Below are 25,372 nucleotides of genomic sequence, written 5' to 3'. Positions count from 1 at the left end.
TGGCATCTCGCTGCCTGCCTCACCATTGACATACATTAAATAGCATGCAGTTGCTGTATTTGCGTGGTAGATATGAACTAAACACACCATAGAAATTTAAGTCTTGTCTATTCCAGTCTAAGTACCCTTTTAACGAAGTGGTAACTGTTAATTACTGTCAATCAACCTCTCTGGCACTGAAAATGATCTATTACAAGTGTGGAGTCTCATTCCTTCAGCTTTAAATTGTTGTTGGAGATTTTTAAAATGCAAAATCTCTAATTTTTTTTACTTTTCCTTTCTGTCTCTTTCTCTCTCTCTCTTGACCTAATCTTTCTTTCCCTCTCTTTATTTCTCTTTCCGTACCTAATTTGACATTGAATTCACCCACTCTAATTTACACTTTCTTCTCAGTCCATGCGCTGTTTATTTCACAATCCTTCAATCTGATTGGTTAAGGAGATACCCAGTTGCTTGCCCTGTGCACTCAGGTCCCACTTGCCCGGTTTCCCTCGCTGCCTCGTTATCACCTCGCACTTTCAGCAACTTGCCACGTACAAAATGTAAAAACCTAAATGTGCAAGGGCAAGTCTAACTAACCGCAGACACGGTTAGATGCCCTGCCACAGCAAATTATGGCACATTCTCTTATATTAAGAATTTGTAAAGAAATACTTGGCTTATGTACATGAAATTCTAGAGCCTTGCCCAACTATTATTCCTCAATCAACTCCATAAGAACAGATTAATTGGTCACTTATCTCATTTGTGGGTCTTTGCTGTGCACAAATTGGCTGCCACATTTGCCTGCAAAACAACAGTGACTGTATTTCAGAAGTAATTCAGTGACTCTGAAATGCTTTGGGACTTGCTCGAGAATTTGCAAGGGTTTTTCTATAAATTCTTGGCCCAGACAGCCATCTGCATTCCACTTGCACGAGCGTCCCTTGGAGATATCACTAGATGAAGCCAATTTTTAAGACAGTTTGTCTGGCTATATAAAGATATAATACAGAAATCTCCCAAATTGTTATACAGGTAAGAGATATTTATATTATCTTTCACAATGGAGTACTTGGAACAGACTGTGATCTCCTAGACTTTCCTTCTCTTTAAGGCGACCTGCCTCCTAATAATTCGTTCAATTGGTGTTTAAGTCCACCAGTGGTAAGCAGGGTTAAACCGAGACTGGAAAATTTCTATACCATTTTTTCCAAAGTGGAATATAGTTTTTTTTTTAAATCGCTGACACTTGTAAAATAACCCCAATATTGCCTATTTCTCCACATGACTCCCAACAAGTGGGTGGTGGAAGCAGATTCAATAGTAACATTCAAAAGAGAATTGGATAAATTTGCAGGGCTATGGGGAAAGTGTAGGATAGTGGGACTAATTGGATAGCTCTTTCACACTGCCTTCCCATGGCCAATTAGAAAGAGAACAGACTCTTTGTTACCCAATTGGATTAATCATGACTGTAAGTGAAACAGCCTTCCCCCGCCCCCCTCACCCTATCCCCAATATTTTTATCACTAATAAATGAAAGTGTTCAAAGAAATGGGGGAAAAAAAACACAATTTTGTTTATTGCCCCTATTACAGGCCAGTGAGCCTAACATCAGTGGTAGGGAAATTACTGGAAAAAATTCTGAGGGACAGAATTCGTCTCCACTTGGAGAGGCAAGGATTAATCAAGGATAGTCAACATGGCTTTGTTAGGGGAAGATCATGTCTAACCAATTTGATTGAATTTTTCGAGGGGGTGACTAGGTGTATGGATGAGGGTAGTGCAGTTGATGTAGTCTGCATGGACTTCAGTAAGGCTTTTGACAAAGTCCCGCATGGGAGACTGGCCAAGAAGGTAAGAGCCCATGGGATCCAGGGCAATTTGGCACATTGGATCCAAAATTGGCTTAGTGGCAGGAGGCAGAGGGTGATGGTCGAAGGTTGTTTTTGTGACTGGAAGCCTGTGTCCAGTGGTGTACCGCACGGATCGGTGCTGGGTCCTTTGCTATTTGTAGTGTACATTAATGATTTAGATATGAATGTAGGAGGTATGATCAGTAAGTTCGCAGATGACACAAAAATTGGTGGCGTGATAAATAGCTAGGAGGGAAGCCTCAGGTTACAGGACGATATAGATGGGTTGGTTAGATGGGCAGAACAGTGGCAAATGGAATTTAACCCTGAAAAGTGTGAGGTGATGCATTTTGGGAGGACTAACAAGGCAAGGGAATACACAATGAATGGTAGGACCCTAGGAAGGACAGAGGATCAGAGAGACCTTGGTGTGCATGTACATAGATCCCTGAAGGCAGCAGGACAGGTAGATAAGGTGGTTAAAAAGGCATATGGGATACTTGCCTTCATTAACCGAGGCATAGAATATAAGAGCAGGGAGGTTATGATGGAGCTGTACAAAACGCTAGTTAGGCCACAGCTGGAATACTGTGTGCAGTTCTGGTCGCCACACTATAGGAAGGATGTGATTGCATTGGAGAGGGTGCAGAGGAGATTCACCAGGATGTTACCTGGGCTGGAGCGCTTCAGCTATGAAGAGAGACTGGACAGGCTGGGGCTGTTTTCCTTAGAGCAGAGAAGGCTGAGGGGGGACCTGATTGAGGTGTACAATATTATGAGGGGCATAGATAGGGTAGATAGAAAGGAACTTTTCCCCTTAGTAGAGGGGTCAATAACCAGGGGGCATAGTTTCAAGGTAAGGGGCAGGAGGTTTAGAGGGGATTTGAGGAAAAACTCTTTCACCCAGAGGGTGGTTGGAATCTGGAACTCAGGGTGGTAGAAGCAGGAACCCTCACAACATTCAAGAAGCATTTAGATGAGTACTTGAAACGCCATAGCATACAAGGCTACAGACCAAGTGCTGAAAAATGGGATTAGAATAGACAGGGCTTGATGGCTGGCGCGGACACGATGGGCCAAAGGGCCTCTTTCTGTGCTGTATAACTCTATGGGGGAAAAATTCAGTATTGTCCCGTTTGGGGCGCGATTATCGGCCGTGCGCAAAGTTTAGCGCCTGGCGCTAATTATCGCCTCCGACTGCAAACTTGGCTTTTATCGCCCCGGAGTTGATTGGAGCGCTAAATCAGGTGCTACACATCTGTCTTAAGGTGCAATGGCCGAGGAGTGAGGCACTAACTCAGAGCAGGGGTGCAGCGCAGGTGCTGTCAGTTGGCGATTGAACACAGACACACTGGCGTCAGACAGTTCTTAAAGGGGAGGGTCGATCTTGCTCTCCAGCCACACCCTGCTCATTGCAGCCTTGAATCTTGGCCTGGAGAGACCTGTGGCTAAATCTTGCAGCCAAGGACTATGGAGAGGGCCAGGGAGCGAGCACAGCGCTTCAGCGAGCGGGCCTTGGAAGCTCTGGTTGGCGCGGTGGAGCGCAGAAGATCAATACAGTACCCAGAGAGTGGCAGGAGGCCTTTGCCACGCGAGTACAGAAGAGTGTGGAGGGAGGTGGCTCAGAACGTCTCCTCCAGGAGCACGGTGCCCAGGACCCATATACAATGTAGAAAAAAGTTCAACGACCTCACTTGGGTCATCAGGGTGAGTGGCTTTTTTTCAATACCTCTTCATCCCTCCATATCAACCTCACTCTATGGCCAGAGAGTCTTAAAACCCCAATGCCCAACACTCATCCAACACCTATGGTCCGCTCACAAAACACACACGCACATTCCACACTTTGCATACAGCAAGGGCTATTCACCTATGGGAGGCCCATCAGGCAAGACCATGGCTGCATACAGTAAGGGCTATTCACCTATGGGAGGCACATCAGGCAAGACCATGGCTGCATACAGTAAGGGCTATTCACCTATGGGAGGCATATCAGGCAAGACCATGGCTGCATACAGTAAGGGCTATTCACCTATGGGAGGCACATCAGGCAAGACCATGGCTGCATACAGTAAGGGCTATTCACCTATGGGAGGCACATCGGGCAAGACCATGGCTGTATATTTACTCAGACACCGTCCTTTTTCTTGCAGGCCAAGCTATCACATAATAGGAGACAGCAGCAACGGACGGGTGGAGGGCAACCTCAGCTGCAACCCCTCAGCGATCTTGAGGCGCGCGTCCAGAGGATTGTGGCAAGCCGGGTGATCGGTCCCGTCGCCACTGGAGATGCCGACCCCGTTCTGGACAGCAATGGTAAGGTCATCACCTTCTTGTCCTCTCTCCTTTCACTTGTCCCTCACTACACCAGCCTTTGACACTTTCAATCCAACTTACTAAATCGCTGCACTCCTTCCTCCCTTACTGCCACCCTGTCCTCATGCTAAAGCCACTCTTGAACCTCCCTGCTTTCAGATGGTGATTCACCAGCTGAGGAGACGGGCCCTCAAGCTGCCAGTGGGAGTGAAGCTGCAGGCAAGGAGGAAGAGGAAGCCGGAGCATCAGCGCCATCCTCTCCCGAGGAAGCCCATGCCCACACTGGGAACATGCCTTCCCTGGAGGGGAGCAGGGGGGAAGGGTCTGATGAGGGTGAAGCTCCAGGACCCAGCGAGCTGCAGCAAAGCGATGGGGGTAGGGAAGCTCGGGGCCTTCTCCCCGGAGGGAGAGTATGCCAGCGAGTCCTACTGCACTGGACGCAGAGGAGGAGCGGCTCATCCCTGAAATGAACACCCAGGTGGTGGACATGCACACTGAACTCATGGGTGCAGTGGGAAGGATGCCCGAATGCATTGAATCACTGGCAAGGAGTGTGGAGCACTTCGCTGTAGCACAGGCGGATGCCACGCAAATGTTTAATGCTGCAATTCAGTCACTGGCTGCCATGACCCCATCTCAGACTGCTCTCATGTAGACTCAGATTGAGGCCACGCGAGCACTGACTGCTGCCATCCTTGCTGGTTCGGACACATTTCCCCGGGGCTCTCACTGCGCCGCAGCAGGCCAGCAATCTGTGCTCCAGCAGATTGCTCCGGATGCTGAAGTGCTGCCCCGTGGGAGTGCCAGTGTGTCGGTCGAGCAGGGAGTTGCTGTCCTCTCTCAAGATGACAGCATTCCTGCTGCCACCACTGTCACTTCTCCACTGCATTCGCCACCGCCTATAGGACAGACTGCTGCCGCCCATGCAGAGTTGGTGCAGTCTGCAGCCGGGCCCTCCAGGCCCAGAGCTGGTTGAGGCCGTCCTTCAAGGGCATCTGCAGTCTCAGGTTCTGACAATCAGCAGCCTTCCACCAGCCTTGCTGCAGCCACTGGGGTCCCATTACGGAGGAGCAGTAGGGTGGGAAGGGGGGAAGTGCGCAAGAGAAGGAGATCACCCTCGAAGGGCAAAAAGTAGGAGGTGTGTCAAAATGTTGGTCATTTTTTTATTAAAGGCCGAGTTTCAGGGTCAAACTTTTGTTTAGTGTTTTGGACATTATCTCCAGGTTGTGAGAACCAGTTATGTTAATGACTGTTTTTTGTGTTTCTTTCTATTAGTTTGTCATGAGGAAATGACACACACAGGGCTCGATTTTCATTGGGCCGTTGAGGCGGGATTGGAGGCGTGTGGGGGGTTAAAATCGCGAAATCGGGGGGCACTAACCCATCCCGCCCCCAACCTGCCTCCATGCCAGTTTCAAAGGAGGCGGATACCCGACCTGTGCTGGGAGCCACCTCCCCAAGGCGGGAAGGGGTTTAGTGCCAATTAACTGCCTGTTAACAGGCAGTTAATAGGTAGTTTTTAGCCTAATCCCTATTTTTAGCCCTGAAGTGTGGGATCCCGACGGCTCCAAACCACGCCAAGTTAGTGAGGCGGGCCGTCGGGCTGAAGGGCTTAGAGGGTTCGAGATATCCGGTGTTCAGGTGAGTGATGTGTGCATGAGTGCAGAGGTAAGTGTGTTTGGTGTGTGTAAAGTGTTTAAATAAGTTTTACTTACCTTTACAGCCTTCCTTCCTTCAGGTCTCGGGAGTCCCTCATCTCACCGGCACAGAAAGCAGAATGGCCGCCAGCTGTCAAAAGTTGCAGCATTCAGCTTTCTGTTCTGGAGAGATCTCTAAATCAGCCTGAGAGGAAGGAATTAACTTAGTGTACAGATTGTCAGTGTTTGATAGCTTCAAAGGGCTGTCAAATGCTGATATTTCATCTGTCAAAAGCTCTTGACAGATGAAATGACAATCTGTGACGTCACCTGTTGCCGGGTGGCCCTTAATTGGCCTGCTGAGCCCGCTAGGCGGGCTCAACAAGGTCAATCAAGTGAAAATTGCATGGGTTGGCCACAACTCGATGGAGGCGGGACTACAACCCCAAAAGTTGTAGTCCCGCCTCCTACACGCCTCCAGTATCAAAATCCAGCCCACAGAGTTTGTAAAATAAATACATTTTTGTATTCAAAATGTACATGTTTGGTCTTTGGAATCATTGCTGCCTTGGCCGGCTTAGGGGTTGCGGGTTGGTTTCATTCATGTTCTCAATGGCAGAAGCCATTTCCTCAGCAGGGGCCTAGAAGCGGCTTGCTATCAGACGTTGACAGACGGCCCTTTCAGTTTCTACATTGTGGGCCTCCCTCCCGCCTTGGTGCTACTGATGATAATCCTCCTCCTCTTCCTCCTCCTCTTCCTCCTCCTCCTCTGGTGGTGCTCCAAGGCCTGGTGGCATTGGCTGGGTCCTGAGCATTGCCAGGTTATGCAGCATGCAGCACACAACTACGGAAAGGGAGACTCGCTCAGGCGAGTACTGCAGGGCTCCTCCTGAGTGGTCCAGACAGCGGAACCATTGCTTGAGCATGCCAATTGTGTGCTCAACGATGTTCCTGGCAGCGAGATGGCTCTCGTTGTACTGCAGCTCAGCAGGGGTGTTGGGGATACGGAGCGGTGTCATCAGCCAGGTGCACAGTGGCTATCCCTTGTCCCGGAGAAGCCAATCACCTGGGTGATGCGGTGCCTGGAAAAGTTCTGCCACAGTAGTCTGGTGCAGGATGAATGCATCGTGGCTGCTGCCAGGATAGTGGGCATTGACAGCGAGTATCAGCTGTCTGTGGTCACAGACCAACTACACGTTTAGGGAATGGAACCCCTTTCGGTTGCGGAAATCCTCTGCATTCTCATGCGGAGCACACAAAGCCACATGCGTGCAGTCAATGGCGCCCTGCACCATGGGGAAGCCCGCTATCCTCACAAAGCCCATTGCGCGTTCATGCTGCTTGGCCGGGGTTATGGGGAAAGAGATGTACTCTCTGACATGAATCTTGTCATTCATGTGGAAATGACTTATGAAATAATACTGGGCGGCCTGCTGGTGGCACTGTCCAGGGAGAGTATAAATACTCGGGCATGGGCCCAGCTTGCTCAGGACATTCTTTAACAGGAACCAATGAAGGACACAACTAGATCTCCATGTTGAAAAACAGTTGATTAAAGCTTTTTTTAACGCTTAGACCAAGTGCCTAGTAGTTTTCTTATGTCACTCTCGTCTCCTTTTATAGAGGGCATTTGTGACCTGACGGATGCAGCAATTGACCGTGAACTGGGAGATATTGGCGATGTCCCCAGTAGCTGATTGAAATGAGCCGGTGGCGTAAAAGTTCAGAGCCACTGTGATCTTCACTGCCGCCAACAGAGACGTCCTGGTCCTCAGTTGAGGCCGCAGGTCTGGCTGCAGCAGGTGGCAGAGCTCAGTGACCACCTCCTTGCTGAAGCGCAGCCTTCGCAAACACTGCTCCTCAGGCATATTAATGTAGGAGAATTGTTGGCGAACTACCCTGGGAGGGTAAGGTCTCCTGTACAGAGGCCTGTTGGCCCTCCTCCGTCTGGCCATGATTGCCACTCTCTCTCTCTGTGGCTCTGTGGCCTCCGATTCTGCTGGCGCAGGACGACGCCCCCAATCAGTGCAGCCCCCATAGTCTCTTGGCAATCAAAGTTATGAAGGTCAAAAACCAAAGTACCTGCAAAGTTATGGTCAGAAGCCAAAACGACTTCACATAACGTTGACTCAATGCAGAAGTCTCTCTTTCTCTCTCTCAGAATCTCTCTCTCTCTCTCAGAACGAGTGGTGCAAAAATGTTTACCACAGAAAAAGCCAGGAAGAGGCCCCCTTTAAATAGCGCCCCCCCCAGCCCCACAGCGACTGGGAAGCGTTCCAGTCTACCTGTCGTTGGTTGCGCCAGGCGGAGGGGAGGGGGGCGCCACTCAATTTCCATTCCGGGGCGCCACAAGGGCGTTGCACGCTCGAATGACGTCAAGATCTGCGTACGCAGGAGATCGGCCGATATTGTTTAGCGCCGCCGCAAAATGTCCAGTCAATTTCGCGAGAGGCACAGATATCGCCACGCCCGGGCACTAGTTGCTTCGCGCCCCATTAGCGCCCTCTTAAGGCGCTAACGGGAGGCGCAAACCAACTGAATTTCCCCCCATGACTCTATGGGCTCGAATTTCCAAGCCCCGTGGAGGCGGGTTTAGAGGTTTGAGTGGGGGGAAAATTGCAGAATCGGGGGGCACGAACCCTTCCCGCCCCCAACCCATCTCTATGCCCGTTTCCCAGGAGGCGGGTACCCGACCTGTGCTGGGAGCTGCCTCTCTGAGGCGGGAAGGGGATTAGTGCCAATTAACTGCCTGTTAACAGGTAGTTAACAGGCAGTTTTTAGCCTAATCCCTATTTTTAGCCCTGAAGTGTGGGCTTCCTGACGGCTCCGAACCACGCCAAGTTAGCAAGGCGGACCATCGGGCTGAAGGGCTTGGAGGGTTCGAGATGTCCGGTGTTCAGGTGAGTGATGGGTGCATGAGTGCAGAGGTAAGTGTATTTGGTGTGTGTAAAGTGTTTAAATAAGTTTTACTTACCTTTACTTACTAATGCAGGCTTCCTTCCTTCAGGTCTCGGGAGTCCCTCATCTCAGTGGCACAGAAAGCAGAATGGCTGCGAGCTGTCAAAAGTTGCAGCATTCTGCTTTCTGTTCTGGAGAGATTTCTAATTGAGTCTGTGGAGAAGAACTCAAGTTAATAGTCAAATTGTTAGTGTTTGACAGCTTCACAGAGCTGTCAAACGCTGATATTTCATCTGTCAAAAGTTTTTGACAGATGAAATATCAACCCCTGATGTCACCTGTAACCGGGTGTCACACTGGGCGGGTTCAACAAGGTCAATCAAGGGAAAATTGTGTGGGTTGGCCACAAATCGATGGAGGCGGGACTACAACCGAAAAATTGGGAGTCCCGCCTCCATCATGTCCCCATTGACAAAATCCAGCCCTGTGACTCTATGGGGGAAAAAATCAGTTGTTTGCGCCTCCCGTTAGCGCCTTAAGAGGGCGCTAATGGAGCATAAAGCAACTAGCGCCTGGGCGCGGCGATGTTTGCACCGCTCATGAAATTAACTAGACATTTTGCGGTGGCGCTAAACACTACCGCCACGATCTCCTGCGCCAGCAGATCGTGACGTCAGTCGAGTGCGCAACGCCCCGGTAGCGCCCCGGACTGGATATTGAGTGGCGCCCCTGCCTTACCGCCTGCCGCTAGCAACGACAGGTTGAGGGGAGCGTTTTGCTGTCAGAAAGGGACTGGGGGAGCGCTATTTAAAGGCGACCGCTTCCTGCCTTTTTTTGTTGGTGTCATTTTTGCACCACGCATTGTGAGAGAGAGAGAGACTTCTGGAGAGATTCAACGCTGTGTGAAGGAGTTTTGGGTACTGAGCAGCACTTTGCAGGTTCATTTTGATTTGCCCTTCCTTGCTTTGCCAACACTCTGAGGTAGCGCCTCGCTCCTCGGCCTTTGCGCCTTAAGACAGATGTGAAGTGCCTGATTTAGCGCTCCAATCACTTCCAGGGGTGATAAAAGCCAAGTTTGCCGTTGGAGGCGATAATTAGCGCCAGGCGCTAAACTTTGCGCACGGCCGATAATGGCGCCCCAAAAGGGGCGGTACTGAATTTTTCCCCCTATGACTCTATGATTTCTCTCCTGGGTGTTGCTCTCAGTAGTGTCCTAGAGATTAATCTTTCAATTCCTGGAGACTCCAGGACAATCCGAGGGTTGACAACCCTAGGCCGAATGTGGCAGTCATTCCCAATCCTCATCTATCAGCTGGCATCCAAGGCATTTCTCACAACCTGATTTCTGCTGCCTGATCTGTGCCTGGCATCGGCTGAATTAGAGTGGCATAAATAATCGAGGCTGTTTTGTCATGCTCCCTAATGTTTTGGAATAAGTTTTTTTCCAAGCAGGTTAAGGGTCTGCTTCAGTAATATAGTACACTGCCACTTCCACTGCATACGAAATCGTCGAGTTTAATGGTAAGAAAAAAATGTACGTTAATGCAAATTTAGTTTTATATAGAATGTACAACACAGAAACAGGCCATTCGGGCTAACTGGTCTATGCCGGTGTTTATGCTCCACACGAGCCTCCTCCCACCCCTGCATCTCACCGTCAGCATATCCTTCTATCCCTTTCTCCCTCATGTGTTTATCTAGCTTCCCCTTAAATACATTTATGCTATTCACCTCAACCACTCCCTGTGGTAGTGAGTTCCACATTCTCACCACTCTTTGGGTAAAGAAGTTTCTTCTGAATTCCTTATTGGATTTATTACTGACTATCTTATATTTATGGTCCCTAGTTTTGGTCTCTTTCTTCTGAATTCCTTATTGGATTTATTACTGACTATCTTATATTTATGGTCCCTAGTTTTGGTCTCCCCCACAAGTAGAAACATCTTCTCTACGTCTACTCTATCAAACGCCTTTACAATTTTAAAGACCTCTATCAGGTCACCCCTCAGCCTTCTCTTTTCTAGAGAAAAAAGCCCCAGTCTGTTCAATCTTTCCTGATAGTTATAACCTCTCAGTTCTGGTATTAAATTGTTAAAAGTAAATGATTTGGTCAATAAAGTGCCTTTTTATGGTGTTTCTTTGCATACATAAAAACATCTTGGACTACTGTACAAGATAAAGGACAGAAATGGGCAACAGAGTGGGGTGGGAGTCACGTTGACATGGGGATGGAGGGGGCAATGGTTTGGTGGGTAGTAAGAGCACGTAGAGAAAGACATTGAGGGGGCTAGTGAAGACCGGGATGGAGGTAGTAGAGCAGAGATCTTTAGAGAAGAAGCTCCAAGGGACAAAGTGCATAATGACTGCTGATAGCCGAGGGAGCAGGAAGAGAGGAGTATGCCAGTGTCGTAGGAGAGGGTGTGCACGGGGGGGGTGTGGCTAAAGGAGTTGCTGATGTAGGGTGGAAGAGGCCATGGAAGGACCAGAAGGGTTGGGAGTGTTTTGTCCCAATTCCATTCCTTTTTGTTTGTTTCCAGCAGGTGTCATGCTAACATCAACAGCTAGGATACTTCAGGTGCTTAATGCGTTCTAGCGTCTGTACTGAAACAAATTAACGGCTGTTAATTTGTGTACACACGAATAAATGAAAAGAAAGGCAAGGAAAGACCATTGATGCTCCCACTATTCTCCCCAACCTTTAGTAATGCTAGCTCCTGGGGAAGGCACTAAAGGACAGAGGGAAAAAAAACATGGCCAATTTGTGGAAAAAGCTGGGAAATTTCTCCCTTATTCCATAGGCAAACTCGCAAGCTCCAGGAGACCAAGATTGCCCTTAATGCAACATTAGATGATCTTATTTAAAACCCCCCAATAAATTACTCCATGTTTGTCAAGTGATATTGGCCCAGATCTTGCTGAAGCGGGGCATCTCAGGCATGCATCTTTAGTTAGACTTTTCCCCTCATATTGTCACTCAAAATTTAGTTGCGCCGTAATTTGCTGGAATTGCAAGCTGATAATGGTGCGGTGAGGACAACAGGGAATCTGGGACTTTGGTGAAGAATGGGACCAACAGTCTAACTTCTTAAATCATGAGATATAAGGATTGAGACATAAACAGAGGAATGATGGAGAAGGAAATAGGGTGAATTAGAGTCAAATCAGGTAGAGAAAGAGAAATAAAGAGAGGGAATGAAAGAATAGATTAAGAGAGAGAGAGAGAGAGAGAAAAGAGACAGAAAGGAAAAGTAAGAAAACAAAGTAAAAATTTTAAATGTAATATCCTTAAAATCTAACAACAATTGATTACCTGAATGAATGAGACTCCCCAGTTTAAATTGTTCAATTTCTGGGCCAGAGAGGTTGATTGGCATTGCATTAACAATGATCACATTGTTAAAAAAGGTACTTATGCTGTTAATTACTAGATTTAACTTTCTGCGGTGAGTTTAACGGGCAATTAATGGGCTAATCCAGCTAATTCTTAAAAATACCAGGGAAGCTAAGGGTGAGCTGCTGTTTGTACAAAGCAAACAGCGGAGCGGTGTAAATCGACCAGCAAGTTCTGGAGATTCACAACTCACAGTGTATCTTCTTAGCCCCTGAACTTGCTGGCCGATTTGCACCTTAATAACGGTGTGCGTCGTTATCTTTCCAGCAAGTTCCGGCCCAATATCAGGTTCATTATTATAAGGTAACGGAACAACAATAACACCAACTTGCATTTATATAGCGCCTTTAACGTAGTAAAACATCCCAAGGTGCTTTACAGGAGCGTTATCAAAAAAAATGATTTGACGCCGAGCCACATAAGGAGATATTAGGACAGGTGACCACCAGCTTGGTCATAGAGGTAGATTTTAAGGAGCGTCTTGATGGAGGAGAGAGAGGTGAAGAGGTTTAGGGAGGGAATTCCAGAGCTTAGGGCTCAGGCAGCTGAAGGCACAGCCGCCAATGGTGGAGCGAAGAAAATCGGGGATGCGCAAGAGGCCAGAATTGGAGGAGCGCAGAGATCTCGGAGGGTTGTAGGACTGGAGGAGGCTACAGAGATAGGGAGGGGTGAGGCCGTGGAGGGATTTGGAAACAAGGATGAGAGTTTTAAGATAAATATATCAGTGCGTACCATAAAGGAGCATGATACATTTCCTAAACTGTTGCTATAATTCGTCTAATTTTCTTCTCCTTAGCTGTAGATTGTGGGACCCCAGCTCACGTGCCAAATGCGTGGCCACCATCAGTCAGACGGACAACATATGGAAGTGAAATCCAGTATCATTGTCAGACTGGTTATGTAAATGAAGGAGGAAGTGGCACATTGGTCTGTTCTGCCAGAGGACAATGGGAAGGAGCTAATTTCATTTGTAAAGGTAATAAAGGATCTATGTGCACAAGGCACACAAAAGAGGAACAGCTGTTGGCAGGAATATTGTATTCCTAATGTGTCACAGTTCAGCAGTAATGAGTTGCAGCAAATCTGACGATTGCTGACCATTGAAAGGCAAAACACCTTTCATAACATTTCATGATGGCATGAATTCCTGTCTTATAATAATTAGTTGTTATTGATGGCCCTCTGACTGGACACATACATGGTGTATTTGTGTTACATAGAAAAATGGAAGACAGGAGCAGGAGTAGGCCATTCGGCCCTTCGAGCCTGCTCCGCCATTCAATGAGATCATGGCTGACCATCCAAATTCAGTACCCTGTCCCTGCCTTCTCCTCATATCCCTTGATCCCTTTAGCCTTAAGAAATATATCCAACTCTTGAATATATTTAATGAACTGGCCTCCACCGCCCTGTGTGGCAGAGAATTCCACAGGTTCACCACTCTCTGGGTGAAGAAATTCCTCCTCATTTATGTCCTAACTGGCTTACCCCTTATCCTTAGACTATGACCCCTGGTTCTGGACTCCCCGGCCATCAGAAACATCCTTCCTGCATCTAGTCTGTCCAGGCCTGACAGAATTTTATAGGTTTCGATGAGATCCCCTCTCAATCTTCTAAACTCCAGTGAGTATAAGCCCAATCGACACAATCTCTCCTCATACGTCATTTCTGCCATCCCAGGTATCAGCCTGGTGAATCTTCGCTGCACTCCTTCTATGGCAAGAACGTCCTTCCTCAGGTAAGGCGACCAAAACTGCACACAATGTTCAAGGTGCGGTCTCACCAAGGCCCTGTACAACTGTAGCAAGACATCCTTGTTCCTGTACTCGAACCGTCTTGCTACGAAGGCCAACATACCATTTGCCTTCTTAACCGCCTGCTGCACCTGCATGCTTACCTTTAGCGACTGGTGCACAAGAACACCCAGGTCTCTTTGCGCTTCCCCTTCTCCCAATCTATTGCCATTCAAATAATAATCTGCCTTCCTGTTTTTGCCACCAAAGTGGATAACCTCGCATTTATCCACATTATACTGCATTTGCCATGTTTCTGCCCAATCACCCAACCTGTCCAAATCATCCTGGAGTTTCACGACATTCTCCTCACAGCATACCCTCCCACCCAGCTTTGTGTCGTCTGCAAATTTGGAGATATTACATCCAATTCCCTCGTCCAGATCATTAATATATATTGTGAACAGCTGGGGTCCTAGGACTGATCCTTGTGGTACCCCACTAGTCACTGCCTGCCACTCGGAAAACGACCCGTTTATTCCAACTCTTTGCTTTCTGTCCGCCAACCAGTTCTCTATCCAAGTCAATACCTTGCCCCCAATCCCATGTGCCTTAATTTTGCATGCTAATCTCTTCTTCAAGGGCAGGACACTGCACTCCTCCAATTCTGGCCTCATGCTTATCCCCGATTTTCATTGCCCCACCATTGGTGGCCGTGCCTTCAACTGTCTTGGCCCTAAGCTCTGGGATTCCCTCCCTTAACCTCGCCACCTCTCTACCTCTCTCTCTCCTCCTTTAAGACGCTGCTTAAAACCTACTTCTTTGACCAAGCTTTTGGTCACCTGTCCTAATATCTCCTTATGTGGCTTGGCATCAAATTTTGTTTGATAATCGCTCCTGTGAAGTGCCTTGGGACGTTTTACCACATTAAAGGCCCTATGTAAATTCAAGTTGTTATTGTTGTTGTTGAGAACAACCCAGATGTTCATACAGGTCGTGGGCCGATCAGAACTCGTTTAGTTTTAGACTGGAGTTTCAGTCGCCTGGAGAACAATGGTGTACTTTTAATGAGATCTGTGTCATAATCCGCAATTTAGTTGACTTGTTCTGGTTCCCTGTCAACGCATATTTTGAATTATTACCCAAATGTGTCAGGGAACAGGCCCATTTATACTCATTTGGGGGTGTGATTATAAGTATAAGTGTTGAATGTGGCTCAGTGGGTAGCACTCGCTAGGTGGGAGGGGCTAGGAGTGAGCCAGGTGTTACTGGTTGCCTGATTGCAGCTGGGAGTTGGAGGGAGTTTTGTAAAAAGTTGGTGGTGGGTTTTGGGGTTTTGTTTACAGGTTTTAGGGCCTTTTTGGCCCACAAAAACAGCCAGATGGCTGCTGAGGGGTCACCGGGCCCCTCAGAGGACAGTGTTCCCGAGAGGAATTTAATTAGGGAAGAAACTGTGGCGGGAAAGGAAAAAAAAAGGCCCAAAGATTTGGGCCGGGACCCCAGGAGGTTTGGTAAAGAAAACACGGTAGTGGTCCAGTGTGAGGCTAAGAAGATTCGAGCTTGGGATTTTATCCAGGCAGTTCATGAGGACTGTGGCGAGGGATGCTGGTTTGCCTGCCGACCAAAACCGGGTGTGGGATTCGAGGTGATGGTCAGTGGCTGTGAAGAGGTGGGAAGACTGTTACTCAGTCTGAAAGTTGGTGAGAAATTCTTGGAGGTGACTCTGTTATATTCAGAGGAGGTGATGGTTTCATTTTTAAACTTGCCAGTTTACATTGAGGACGAAGTGCTCAGCAAAAAGTTGGAGTCGTGGGACATTAAAATCTTTTCTGCAATAAAGAGGAGGTATTATCCGGGAACACGGGTAGCAGACAGAACCCGGTATGTAAAGGTGCGGTTCCCAGAGGGGGTGAGGTCATTGCCGTACAGTATGAAGGTTGAGACACTGGAAGCAGTGCAGTACTTTCGTGTGCTGCATGATATTATCCATGGAGAGAGGGAACAGGGTGCAAGGGTCAGAGGTGGAGATGTGGTCGAAGGGAGCGGTACAGTGGGAGAAACTGCGATAGCAGGAAGTCTCTCTATGGGAGATGAAGTATCTGACGGGGAGCAGGATTATGTATCTGACGGGGAGCAGGCACAGGGGGTTGCAGAAGAGCTTGAGTGTGAGGAATTAGAGGTGGACAGAGACATGGAAGTCGGGAGTGGGGTGGCATCATGTGGAAAGGGAAAAGGTAGTGAGGGGCAGAAGGAGGGAGAAAGGGCAGCTCCTGGGCCCAAACTTAATGCAAGGAAGAGGCTGAAACAGCAGGGAGGGTTCAAACAGGAGGTGAAAAAAAGCCGGAGGCTGCAGGAAAAAGCAACAGCTGCCTGAAAAGTTGAGAAGGAGCATGAGAGGAGGGAAGAGCCAGAGATTAAATGATGGGGAGATTAGCAGGCATACTTCCTGTTAAGTATGTGTATTGTATTGAACAATTAACACAAAGACTTAAACGTATAACTCAAACAGGTCTTTACTGGTTGGAGGTAGGGACTATACGTAGGTCTTTACTTCACGCCCACAGGCGGGAACTGAGGGGAGATCAGTACCCACAGTACTATTTATACCCCTATGGCCAGGAGTGGTACTGCGTATCACTACGCCCTACAAGTAGTGCAGTCCTGTCCATAGGTTCAAAGTAGCACACATATTACATACACAACATTCCTCCCTTCCTAGCTTTACAGTCATCTCCCCATTTAACATAACGTAATAACATATATACATATATAACTTCAGGTTTACATAACAGAATAACATAGATACATAGATAACTTCATGTCAAAACAGATCACAGATTCAGTCTCTGCGGAAAACAGTTCACAGATTCAATCTCTGTGGTGTAGTCGGTTCACGTTGCTGGAGTGACTCATTCAATAGTCCTTCCATGGATTTAACAGTTTGAACTTCCGAACTGAATTGGCTCCGTTCGGAGGGACCACGTGTGTGATCTGGTAGAGGCAATAATGGTTCAGATGGGTCATCTTCTGTTTCGACTTTTCCTTTTCTGCTTCTTGGAGACTCTCTGGGCTCCACTGTCAGCTGCCAGCTGCATGCGCAGTTCCTCCTTCTCTTCCTCCTTTTTCCGTAGTAGAGCCACCTTCTCCCGATGTTCCGTAGACTTTCGGTGCTCCTCCATGATTTCTGTATGGTGGGAGTCGAAGTTACAAGTTGGGCAGGACAGGACATAGTAATATTCGGTGTCGTCCTGATCTAGGCCAGCGAGAGGGTCTTCTATTTCCTCCATACCCAGCTGGGCGTTAGCCAGCTTTTGTTCCAAGTCCAGACATCTTTCCTGAAGAGACTTCTTCATGCGTACCTCTTCATCCAGCCTTTTCTGGGCTTTCAGCAAGTCGTTTACTAATGACCTCATTTGAGATTTTACTACTTCAACTTCTTTTGGAGATTGATTGATCGGACTATTCAATCCCTCTACCGGAGCAGCTGTTTCAGCGGTCTGTTGTTCTACGTTGACGTGAGTCAGCGTACTTTTGGCATCCAAGGGCTGCTCTGTTGCAGTCATCTCAGTCTGTGTTGCCACCTCAGCTCTTCCAATAACCTTTGAGAGCTCCGAACCCCTTTCGTTTGAATATTGAAGTTCGTGTTCAAGTTTTTCCCATTTCAGAGTCCTGTCCTTCAGCATATGCAGGAGTTGGCTGACCGTTAACTCCTCTGGCATCAGACGTTTTGTGTGCTCCTGCTCCATTTTCTCCATCAGCTGCTTCTGTTGTCTTTCCAGATTCTCCAACTCTATATCAAAGAACTCTTTCGTTGCATTCAACTCTTGCTCAAAACGGCGAAGCATTTGTTCTAATTGCTGTTGTAGTTTGAAATGGAGTTGAGTTCGAGCCCGGTGTCCCTCAGAAATGGGCACATCAGTAGACTTGCCAGACTCAGAATCCACAGTTAAACTATGTTGTTGTTGCTCAGTGGAATTCTGTGCTGAAACTTTGTCTTTTGCACCTGAGTTGGGCTTACCATCATCTGTTCCAGAGTCTGGGCCGACTATCTTCACCGAGTTCTCACTCGTTATTGTTTGTAGGAAATGCCAGTCCATATTCATTTTCCTAATCCACTCCCGTCCTAGTAGTGGAGAACCTCCTTCAGATATCACATATAAGTCCATTATTTGACTGTCTTCGCCCTTGTGGACCACTGCAACCTCTATTTTCCCGATGGGGTACACTCTTTGCCCCGTGTATGTTTTCAATATAATCCCCATATCCTGTAGGGGAATATGTTGGAATAACTTTCCGTAATCTTTCTTATTTATGACCGTCAATGCCGATCCAGTGTCCAATTCCAGTTTTACTTGGACTCCTTCTATCTGAAGAGTGACCCAAATTGTCTGGAGGTCTGCACCCTTACCAGCGTTGAGTACTCTTAAGCTAGCCAGTTCATTACAGCTTAAGCTAGCCAGTTCATTACTGCTAGCGTCTGAATCGGACTCCTGTTCGGTCACCTTGTGTACCTTTGCGTATTTTCCTTGCGGTGACTTCTTGTTGCTGGTCTTCTTCCCTGGCCTGCATACTCTAGCTATATGTCCAAGCCTACCACAAGTTCTACATTCTTGGTTTTTAAACCAACACTGGTTCTGATCATGCGTTGTCTTTCCACAACGATAACATTTGCCAGAACTCACACCCAATTTGTGTGCACTGAGCTCCGGTGACCGTAGCTGCATTACTGCCGTGCCTCTTGCTGCGGCTTCGTGTGCTGCTGCCATAGTGACCGCCTTCTCAAGCGTCAGCTCATTCTCCTCGAGCAGTCGCTTTTGTGTATCCTGTTTAAATAAACCACACACAAATTTGTCTCGTAGTGCATCTGTCAGTCCCGTTCCAAACTGGCAATATTTCGCTAATTTACGCAATTCCAGCAAATATTCAGCATTGCTTTCATGCTGTAGCTGCCTTCTGTCGTAAAATTTAAATCGTTCCGCTAGCATCAGCGGCGTGGGGTTTAGATGATCTTTCAGGACAGTAACAATCTCATCGAACGTCTTATCCGCCGGTTCATCTGGTGATAACAGGTGTTTCAATTGCCCGTATGTCTTCGCACCCATTAAATTTAATAATGTTAGAGCTTTATCTTGGTCACGAATTTTATTGGCCTTACAATAATTTTTTACTCTTTCAACATATATGGCCCAATCTTCGAGGTCACTATCAAAGGTGTTAATATTCCCGTGTTTAGGCATTGTAGATTTGCAATTTCTCAGATTTTATTTTGTTTACTTGTTATCAAAGATGGCGGCTTCCCGCTCTTGCCGTCGTCCTCCGCCCACAAAATGGCGGTTTTCCCGCGCTTGGCGGTCTTCAACCGTCCCCCGACGCCATCTCCCTTCAGCCCCCGAGTGCGGCCCTTATCTTCGCCGCGATCGATAGCCCGCGCTGTGCACCGCGGCTCTCGCACCTTGAGCTTCTGCAGCCGCCGCGCCTTTCAGTCCGAGTGCGGCCCTTATCTTTGGTCCCGATCGCTGGCCCGCGCTGCGCCTCACACTTGAAGCGGCTCCCGGCCTCTGGCTCACCCGCTCACGCGGCTCTTGCTCGCTCCCTCCCGGGCTCTGGCTTACCCGCTCGCGCGTTTCACCGCGGCTCTTATCAGGGATTGCGATCGCCCTTATCTTCTCCAACTTCCCCAGCCCTGTCTCTGCAGCCAACGCTGCACGGCTTACCCCACCACCTAGGTTGAACAAGGAAACTGCAGAAAGACTTCTGTCAGTCGCTGGAAGCTGTCAGGATGGCTGCTGCACTCCAGTGCTCAGTCGCTGATGGAGGCTTCAGAGTCCTAAAGCCTGTCGCTTCTAGTGGGGTGGTGATGTTTGAAACCTCTCTTCAACTGCCGCAGGGTAAGAACCTGACTCGTCGCCAGTGTTAAGTATGTGTATTGTATTGAACAATTAACACAAAGACTTAAACGTATAACTCAAACAGGTCTTTACTGGTTGGAGGTAGGGACTATACGTAGGTCTTTACTTCATGCCCACAGGCGGGAACTGAGGGGAGATCAGTACCCACAGTACTATTTATACCCCTATGGCCAGGAGTGGTACTGCGTATCACTACGCCCTACAAGTAGTGCAGTCCTGTCCATAGGTTCAAAGTAGCACACATATTACATACACAACACTTCCCTTCTTTGAAGCCATGATTACATTGGTCTCGATTAATGTGAATGGACTGAGGGGTGAGAAGAAATTGCAGCAGTTGTTGCAGGGTTTTAAAGGTTCGGACTTGTTGTGTCTGCAAGAAACCTTTTGGGATGAGGATATTCTAGAAAGAGTTCAGCAGGTTTGGAAGGGAGAGGTGTTTGCAAGTTGTGCAAACAATATCCGTAGAGGGGTGGCTGTTTTGGTGAGTCCGTCCATAAAAGAGAATGTTGCCTTGGTGGACAAGGACACTGAGGGGAGATTTTTACGGCTAAGGGTAAAAATGGAGGGATTTAATTGCGATCTCTTTAATATCTATGCACCGAACGACCATTGCAAGCGTCGCGAGTTTTTTTTGGGGCTATTCACTGAAGCGGCAGAGGTGGAAAATCCTTGTATAGTAGGGGATTTTAATGTATTTTTATCTTGGATGGACATTTCAGCCCAGATGACCTTTAAGGATGATAACTCCAGAGGGATGATTGTAAAAATGATGGCAAATTTAAATTTGAGAGACTTATGGAGGGACCGGAACCCCATAAAAAGGGAGTTCTCCAGAGCAGGTTGGGTGGGTGATGTTTTAAAACAGAGCCGAATAGATTTTGTGTTATTGCGGGAAGGGTTAAGTTCTGAGGTGATGGAGATTTATTATAAAAACTTATTTTTTCGTGACCACTCGGCTTTGGTTCTTAGAATTAGGAACAGCAGAGTTAAGATCGGGTCAGGGGTGTGGATTTTAAACAATCAATAAATACCTGAAAGAAATTGCTTATAAAGAAGGGATTATAAATATAATAAAGAATGCTCGGAAGGAACCTTTGTTCTTGAAAGAAAGAAGAGTTTGGTGGGATAATTTCAAATATGAGGTGAAAGTTTTTTCGGTACGTTATGGGAAAAAGAGGGCGGCAGCTATCCGGCGTCGAGAAGGGAATATAAACAAAAGGTTTACGGATGTCTGTAAAGCAGTGGACGGAGGGGATAAGGGAGCTGAGACTAAGTTCTGGGTGCTAAAGGAAGAGTGGGAATTATTGCAAGCTGAAAAATGCAAGGGGGCCATTCTCCGTGCAAAGGCTAGCGATGCATTGGAGGGCGAAAGATGCACTAGATATATTCTAGAGCAAGAGAAGCTGTGACAGAGATTATCGTTAATTGAAGAGTTGAAGGTTGGGGAGAAGATCATTCATGAAAGTGGGGAGATTTTAGAGGCGGCTAGCAGCTTTTATCAAGAGTTATATACAAAAGAAGACATTTCCAATTTGGCGATGGAGAAGGTTACTGCTTTTATTGAAGAGGGTTTAAAGGAGGATGAGAGAAGCATGTGTGACAAAGAAGTATGATTAGCGGAAATAAAAGTAGCAATAAGTGGAATGAAGTGGGGGAAAAGCCCAGGGTCCGATGGACTAAGTGCAGAATTTTATAAAGAATTTTTCGAGATTTTAAGTCCATTGCTCTTAGAAGTTTTTAAGGAAATTAAAATTGAGGGAAGCCTGGCCCCATCTGTTAGATCCGTGTATCTTGATGTTGTGTTTCCTTCAATAATGAGACAAGAGACTGCAGGGAACAATCAACAGGTGTTTACTGGATAAGGGTTACTCTAAAACTAAACTGTACAGATCCCTACTCAGGGTTTATATACAGGTGTGGTCACTGCCGGTACTACAGTATACAGGAGCTGTAAAAAGTAGTTCTCCCCTTAAAGGTACATACACTATAATTCCTCCCCTTTTAGATTAACAGTAGCATAACATTCATTTAACAATTAAATATCAACTAATTACAATTAACACTTTTAACATGCAACATTAACTGAAAACAGTCTATTTATAAATTCAGTCTTTGGCGAGGCTTCCTGATCCTTTCTGGATAGCGCCTTTCCTGAGTGTCTTGCTCTTGGTGTGGAGGCGATTCTGGTCCCCTGTCGTCGGTTGGTTCATCAGCTTCCGATGCTACTGTTTCTGGGGTAGATGCTACCGGTATGTCGGGTTCATCACCAGGTACGTATGGGCGAGACATGGGGTTGACTTGTTCCTGTGACTCTAGGATCTGGTCAACATGGCGTCTCACAATGTTCTCCCCAACATCCAGTGTGTACATTAGTGGCCCCTGCCGTGTGCATATCGTTCCTGGTTGCCATTTCTCTGTTCGGTAGTCGCGGGCCAAGACTGGTTGCCCTACATTGAAGCTCCTTGTCGGCTTCTCATTGATGTGCTGGAATTGCTTATTCTCAACATCTCTTCGTACATTTGGTCTGAGCAAATCCATACGAGATCTCAACCTTCGGTTAAAGAACATCATGCCTGGGGTCTGGTTGGTGACTGCATGTGTCGCATTTCTGTAGGCTAACAGGAAATTGTCCACCTTATGCTGAAGTGGAATGTCGTCATCGCATATGGCCCTTACTGCTTTCTTAAAGGTTTGTACGAACCTCTCAGCCAATCCATTTGTGGCTGGATGATACGGGGCGGATGTGTAATGCTTTACCCCATTCCTCTTCATAAATCTTCGAAACTCCTCGGACACAAACTGTGGTCCGTTATCAGAGCAAATCTGCTCTGGCAAGCCGTTCCTGGCAAATATGGTCCGTAGGACTGCAATAGTTTTCTCCGTGGTGGTGGAGGACATTTTGATCACCTCAGGCCATTTCGAGTGCGCATCCACGGCTATTAAAAACATTGAGTCCATGAATGGACCAGCAAAATCAATATGCACCCGTTGTCATGGAGATGAGGGCCACTCCCATGGGTGTAGACGGGCATGTGGTGGTGCATTTTGGACCTCTGGCATCCTGAGCAGCTCTTTGTCAGGTCCTCGATTTGCTGATCGATCCCCGGCCACCACACATAAGCCCTAGCAAGGCTTTTCATTTTCACCCCTCCCAGATGGCCTTCGTGAAGCTCATTTAGCACTCTCTCCCTTAACTTGGGTGGAATTACCACTCGGGATCCACACATCAAGGTCCCCTGGCATACTGACAGCTGTTCTCTTCTGGATGAGAATGCTGGCAACAGTGAGTCGCCATGTGTTGGCCATCCCTTCACCGTCAAGTCATATACCCGAGACAGTGTCGGGTCATTTCGGGTCTCCTCTATATCAGCGTTAGTTACAGGCAAGCGTTCAATTATAGTCGAATGAAATATTTCGACAGGTTCCACTGCTGGTGCTTCCTCCACAGTAGGCAGTGGCAGGCGTGATAGCCCATCAGCATTTCCATGCCGTTTCGTGCCCTTATACTCGATTTCATATTGGTTTGCCCCTAGAAAAAGGGACCATCTTTGTAGCCGTTGCGCAGTCATCACCGGAACGCCCTTCTTTGGATTAAAGATGGAGACAAGTGGTTGGTGGTCAGTCAGCAAGGTGAACTTCTGCCCGTGCAGATAGTGGTTGAACTTTTTCACTCCCCACACTAGGCTGAGGGCCTCCCTGTCAATCTGGGCGTAGTTACGCTCGGCTGAGGTTAGTGATCGTGACGCAAAGGCAATTGGCCTCTCTGAGCCGTCCGAGAATTTGTGCGACAGCACCGCTCCAATGCCATAGGGTGATGCATCACACGCCAACCGAATTGGTAGTGCTGGGTTGAAATGAGCCAACACCTCTTTTGATGTGATCAATTCTTTGCTCTTCTCGAAAGCTCGTTTACATTCGTCGTTCCACTTCCATGGTACCCCCGTTTGCAGTAGGGTGTTCAGTGGGTGTAGTACGGTAGACAAATTTGGCAAGAACTTATGGTAGTAGTTCACCAGCCCGAGGAACGACCTCAGTTGTGACACATTTTCCGGTGCTGGAGCCTTGACGACTGCCTCAATCTTTTCAGGGGACTTATGTAACCCCTCTTCATCAATAACGTGGCCACAATACGAGATCTGCTTCTGGAAAAACTCGCATTTGTGGCGATTAGCTCGGAGCCCATATTCCTTCAATCTGGTGAGCACCTGCTCCAGGTTGGCAAGGTGATCACTGTCATTTTCGCCCGTGACCAGGATATCATCCAAATAACACTGGGTCCCTGAAATCCCTTGCAGGACTTGATCCATTGCCCTTTGCCAAATAGCCGGAGCTGATGGTACCCCGAACACCAGCCGGTTGTATTGGTAGAGACCTTTATGAGTGTTGATCATGAGGTACTGTTTCGAGGCTTCTTCTACCTCCATTTGCAGGTATGCCTGAGCCAGACCAATCTTAGTAAAGCGTTTCCCTCCAGATAGCGAGGCGAAAATATCTTCTATCCGCGGAAGCGGATATTGTACCGTGTGAAGGACTGGGTTCACTGTCACCTTAAAGTCCCCACAGATGCGAACCTTGTTTGGTTCCCCAGGCGTATTACTCAATGACCTCTTCATTACAGGAACGATGGGTGTAGCCCACTCGCTCCAGTCCACTTTGGACAGTACTCCTGAACGTTCCAAACCTTCCAGCTCTGCTTCGACGGCTGGGTGGATCTGGCCTTAAAAAATTTGGGGCTTGCGTTTTCTTCAATTTTAATCATCGCTGTCATGCCTTTTAGTGTTCCGAGCCCTTGCTGGAACACTTCTTTCACGTCAGTTAGGACCTTTGACAGTCGCCCAGGTGTGACGTCGTCATCCTTTTTGTCAGCCACAGTCAGTGCCTGTATGGAATGCCAATCCAGTTGTATCTTCCGGATCCATTCACGTCCCAGTAATGGTGGTCCTCCATCTTGCAATACATACAGGTCTAGTTTTGGTGTTTCCTTACCGTTATATATAACGGTCACCCTTATTTTTCCTTTGGGGTAGACTTTTTGCTCCGTGTACGTCTTCAAAATAATTTTTGTGTCTCTCAAGGGCATGTGTGAGAATAGCCGCTCGTAGTCCCGTCGGTTTATGACTGTTAGAGCTGATCCTGTGTCCAATTCCATCTTTATCTGGAATCCTGCTATCTTGAGAGTGACCCAAATGGTTCGGTGATCCTCCGTTGTGATCACATTATGTAGTTTCAGACAACTCAGTTCCCTGCTTTCGGAGTCGTTATCACTCTTTTGTTCGTCTGAACTATTCTCCGTTATCTTATGTACCTTCTTGTACTTCCCTTTGGTCGGTTTCTTATTGCTGGTTTTCTTTCCCGACCTGCAGACTCGTGCTATGTGTCCCACTTTTCCACACTGTCTGCACACTTTGTCTTTGAACCAGCAATCATTCTGGTCATGTGTTGTTCTGCCGCAGCGATAGCACTTCTCTGTTCCATATGACATATCGTTTGTGCCATGTTCTTGCGGTCTCTGTTGTACCTCTGCAGCGCCCCGTGCTGCTGCTTCATATGATACTGCAATGCTGAAAGCCTTTTCCAGCGTAAGGTCCTTTTCAGATAAAAGCCGTTTCTGGGTTCCTTCACTTTGAAGCCCACACACAAACTTGTC

The 25,372-nt window shown here is 47.5% G+C and overlaps 1 protein-coding gene across 1 annotated transcript in view; it reads left to right on the top strand.

The window, feature by feature from the left end:
- Positions 1-25,372, top strand: part of susd1 (sushi domain containing 1) — a 296,951-nt gene that overhangs the window by 151,241 nt on the left and 120,338 nt on the right. Inside the window, exon 11 of the mRNA XM_085984560.1 lies at positions 12,877-13,056. Within this exon, the coding sequence (XP_085840686.1) occupies positions 12,877-13,056 (180 nt within the window). The remainder of the gene's footprint in view (positions 1-12,876; positions 13,057-25,372) is intronic.

Source organism: Somniosus microcephalus, chromosome 1, assembly GCF_052327205.1.
Source record: "Somniosus microcephalus isolate GS21.2 chromosome 1, FLI_Smic_1.0, whole genome shotgun sequence".
Classification (NCBI taxonomy): Eukaryota; Metazoa; Chordata; class Chondrichthyes; order Squaliformes; family Somniosidae; genus Somniosus; species Somniosus microcephalus.
The sequence above is the reverse complement of the archived record's forward strand: the minus strand, read 5'-3'. Positions and strand labels throughout refer to the sequence as shown.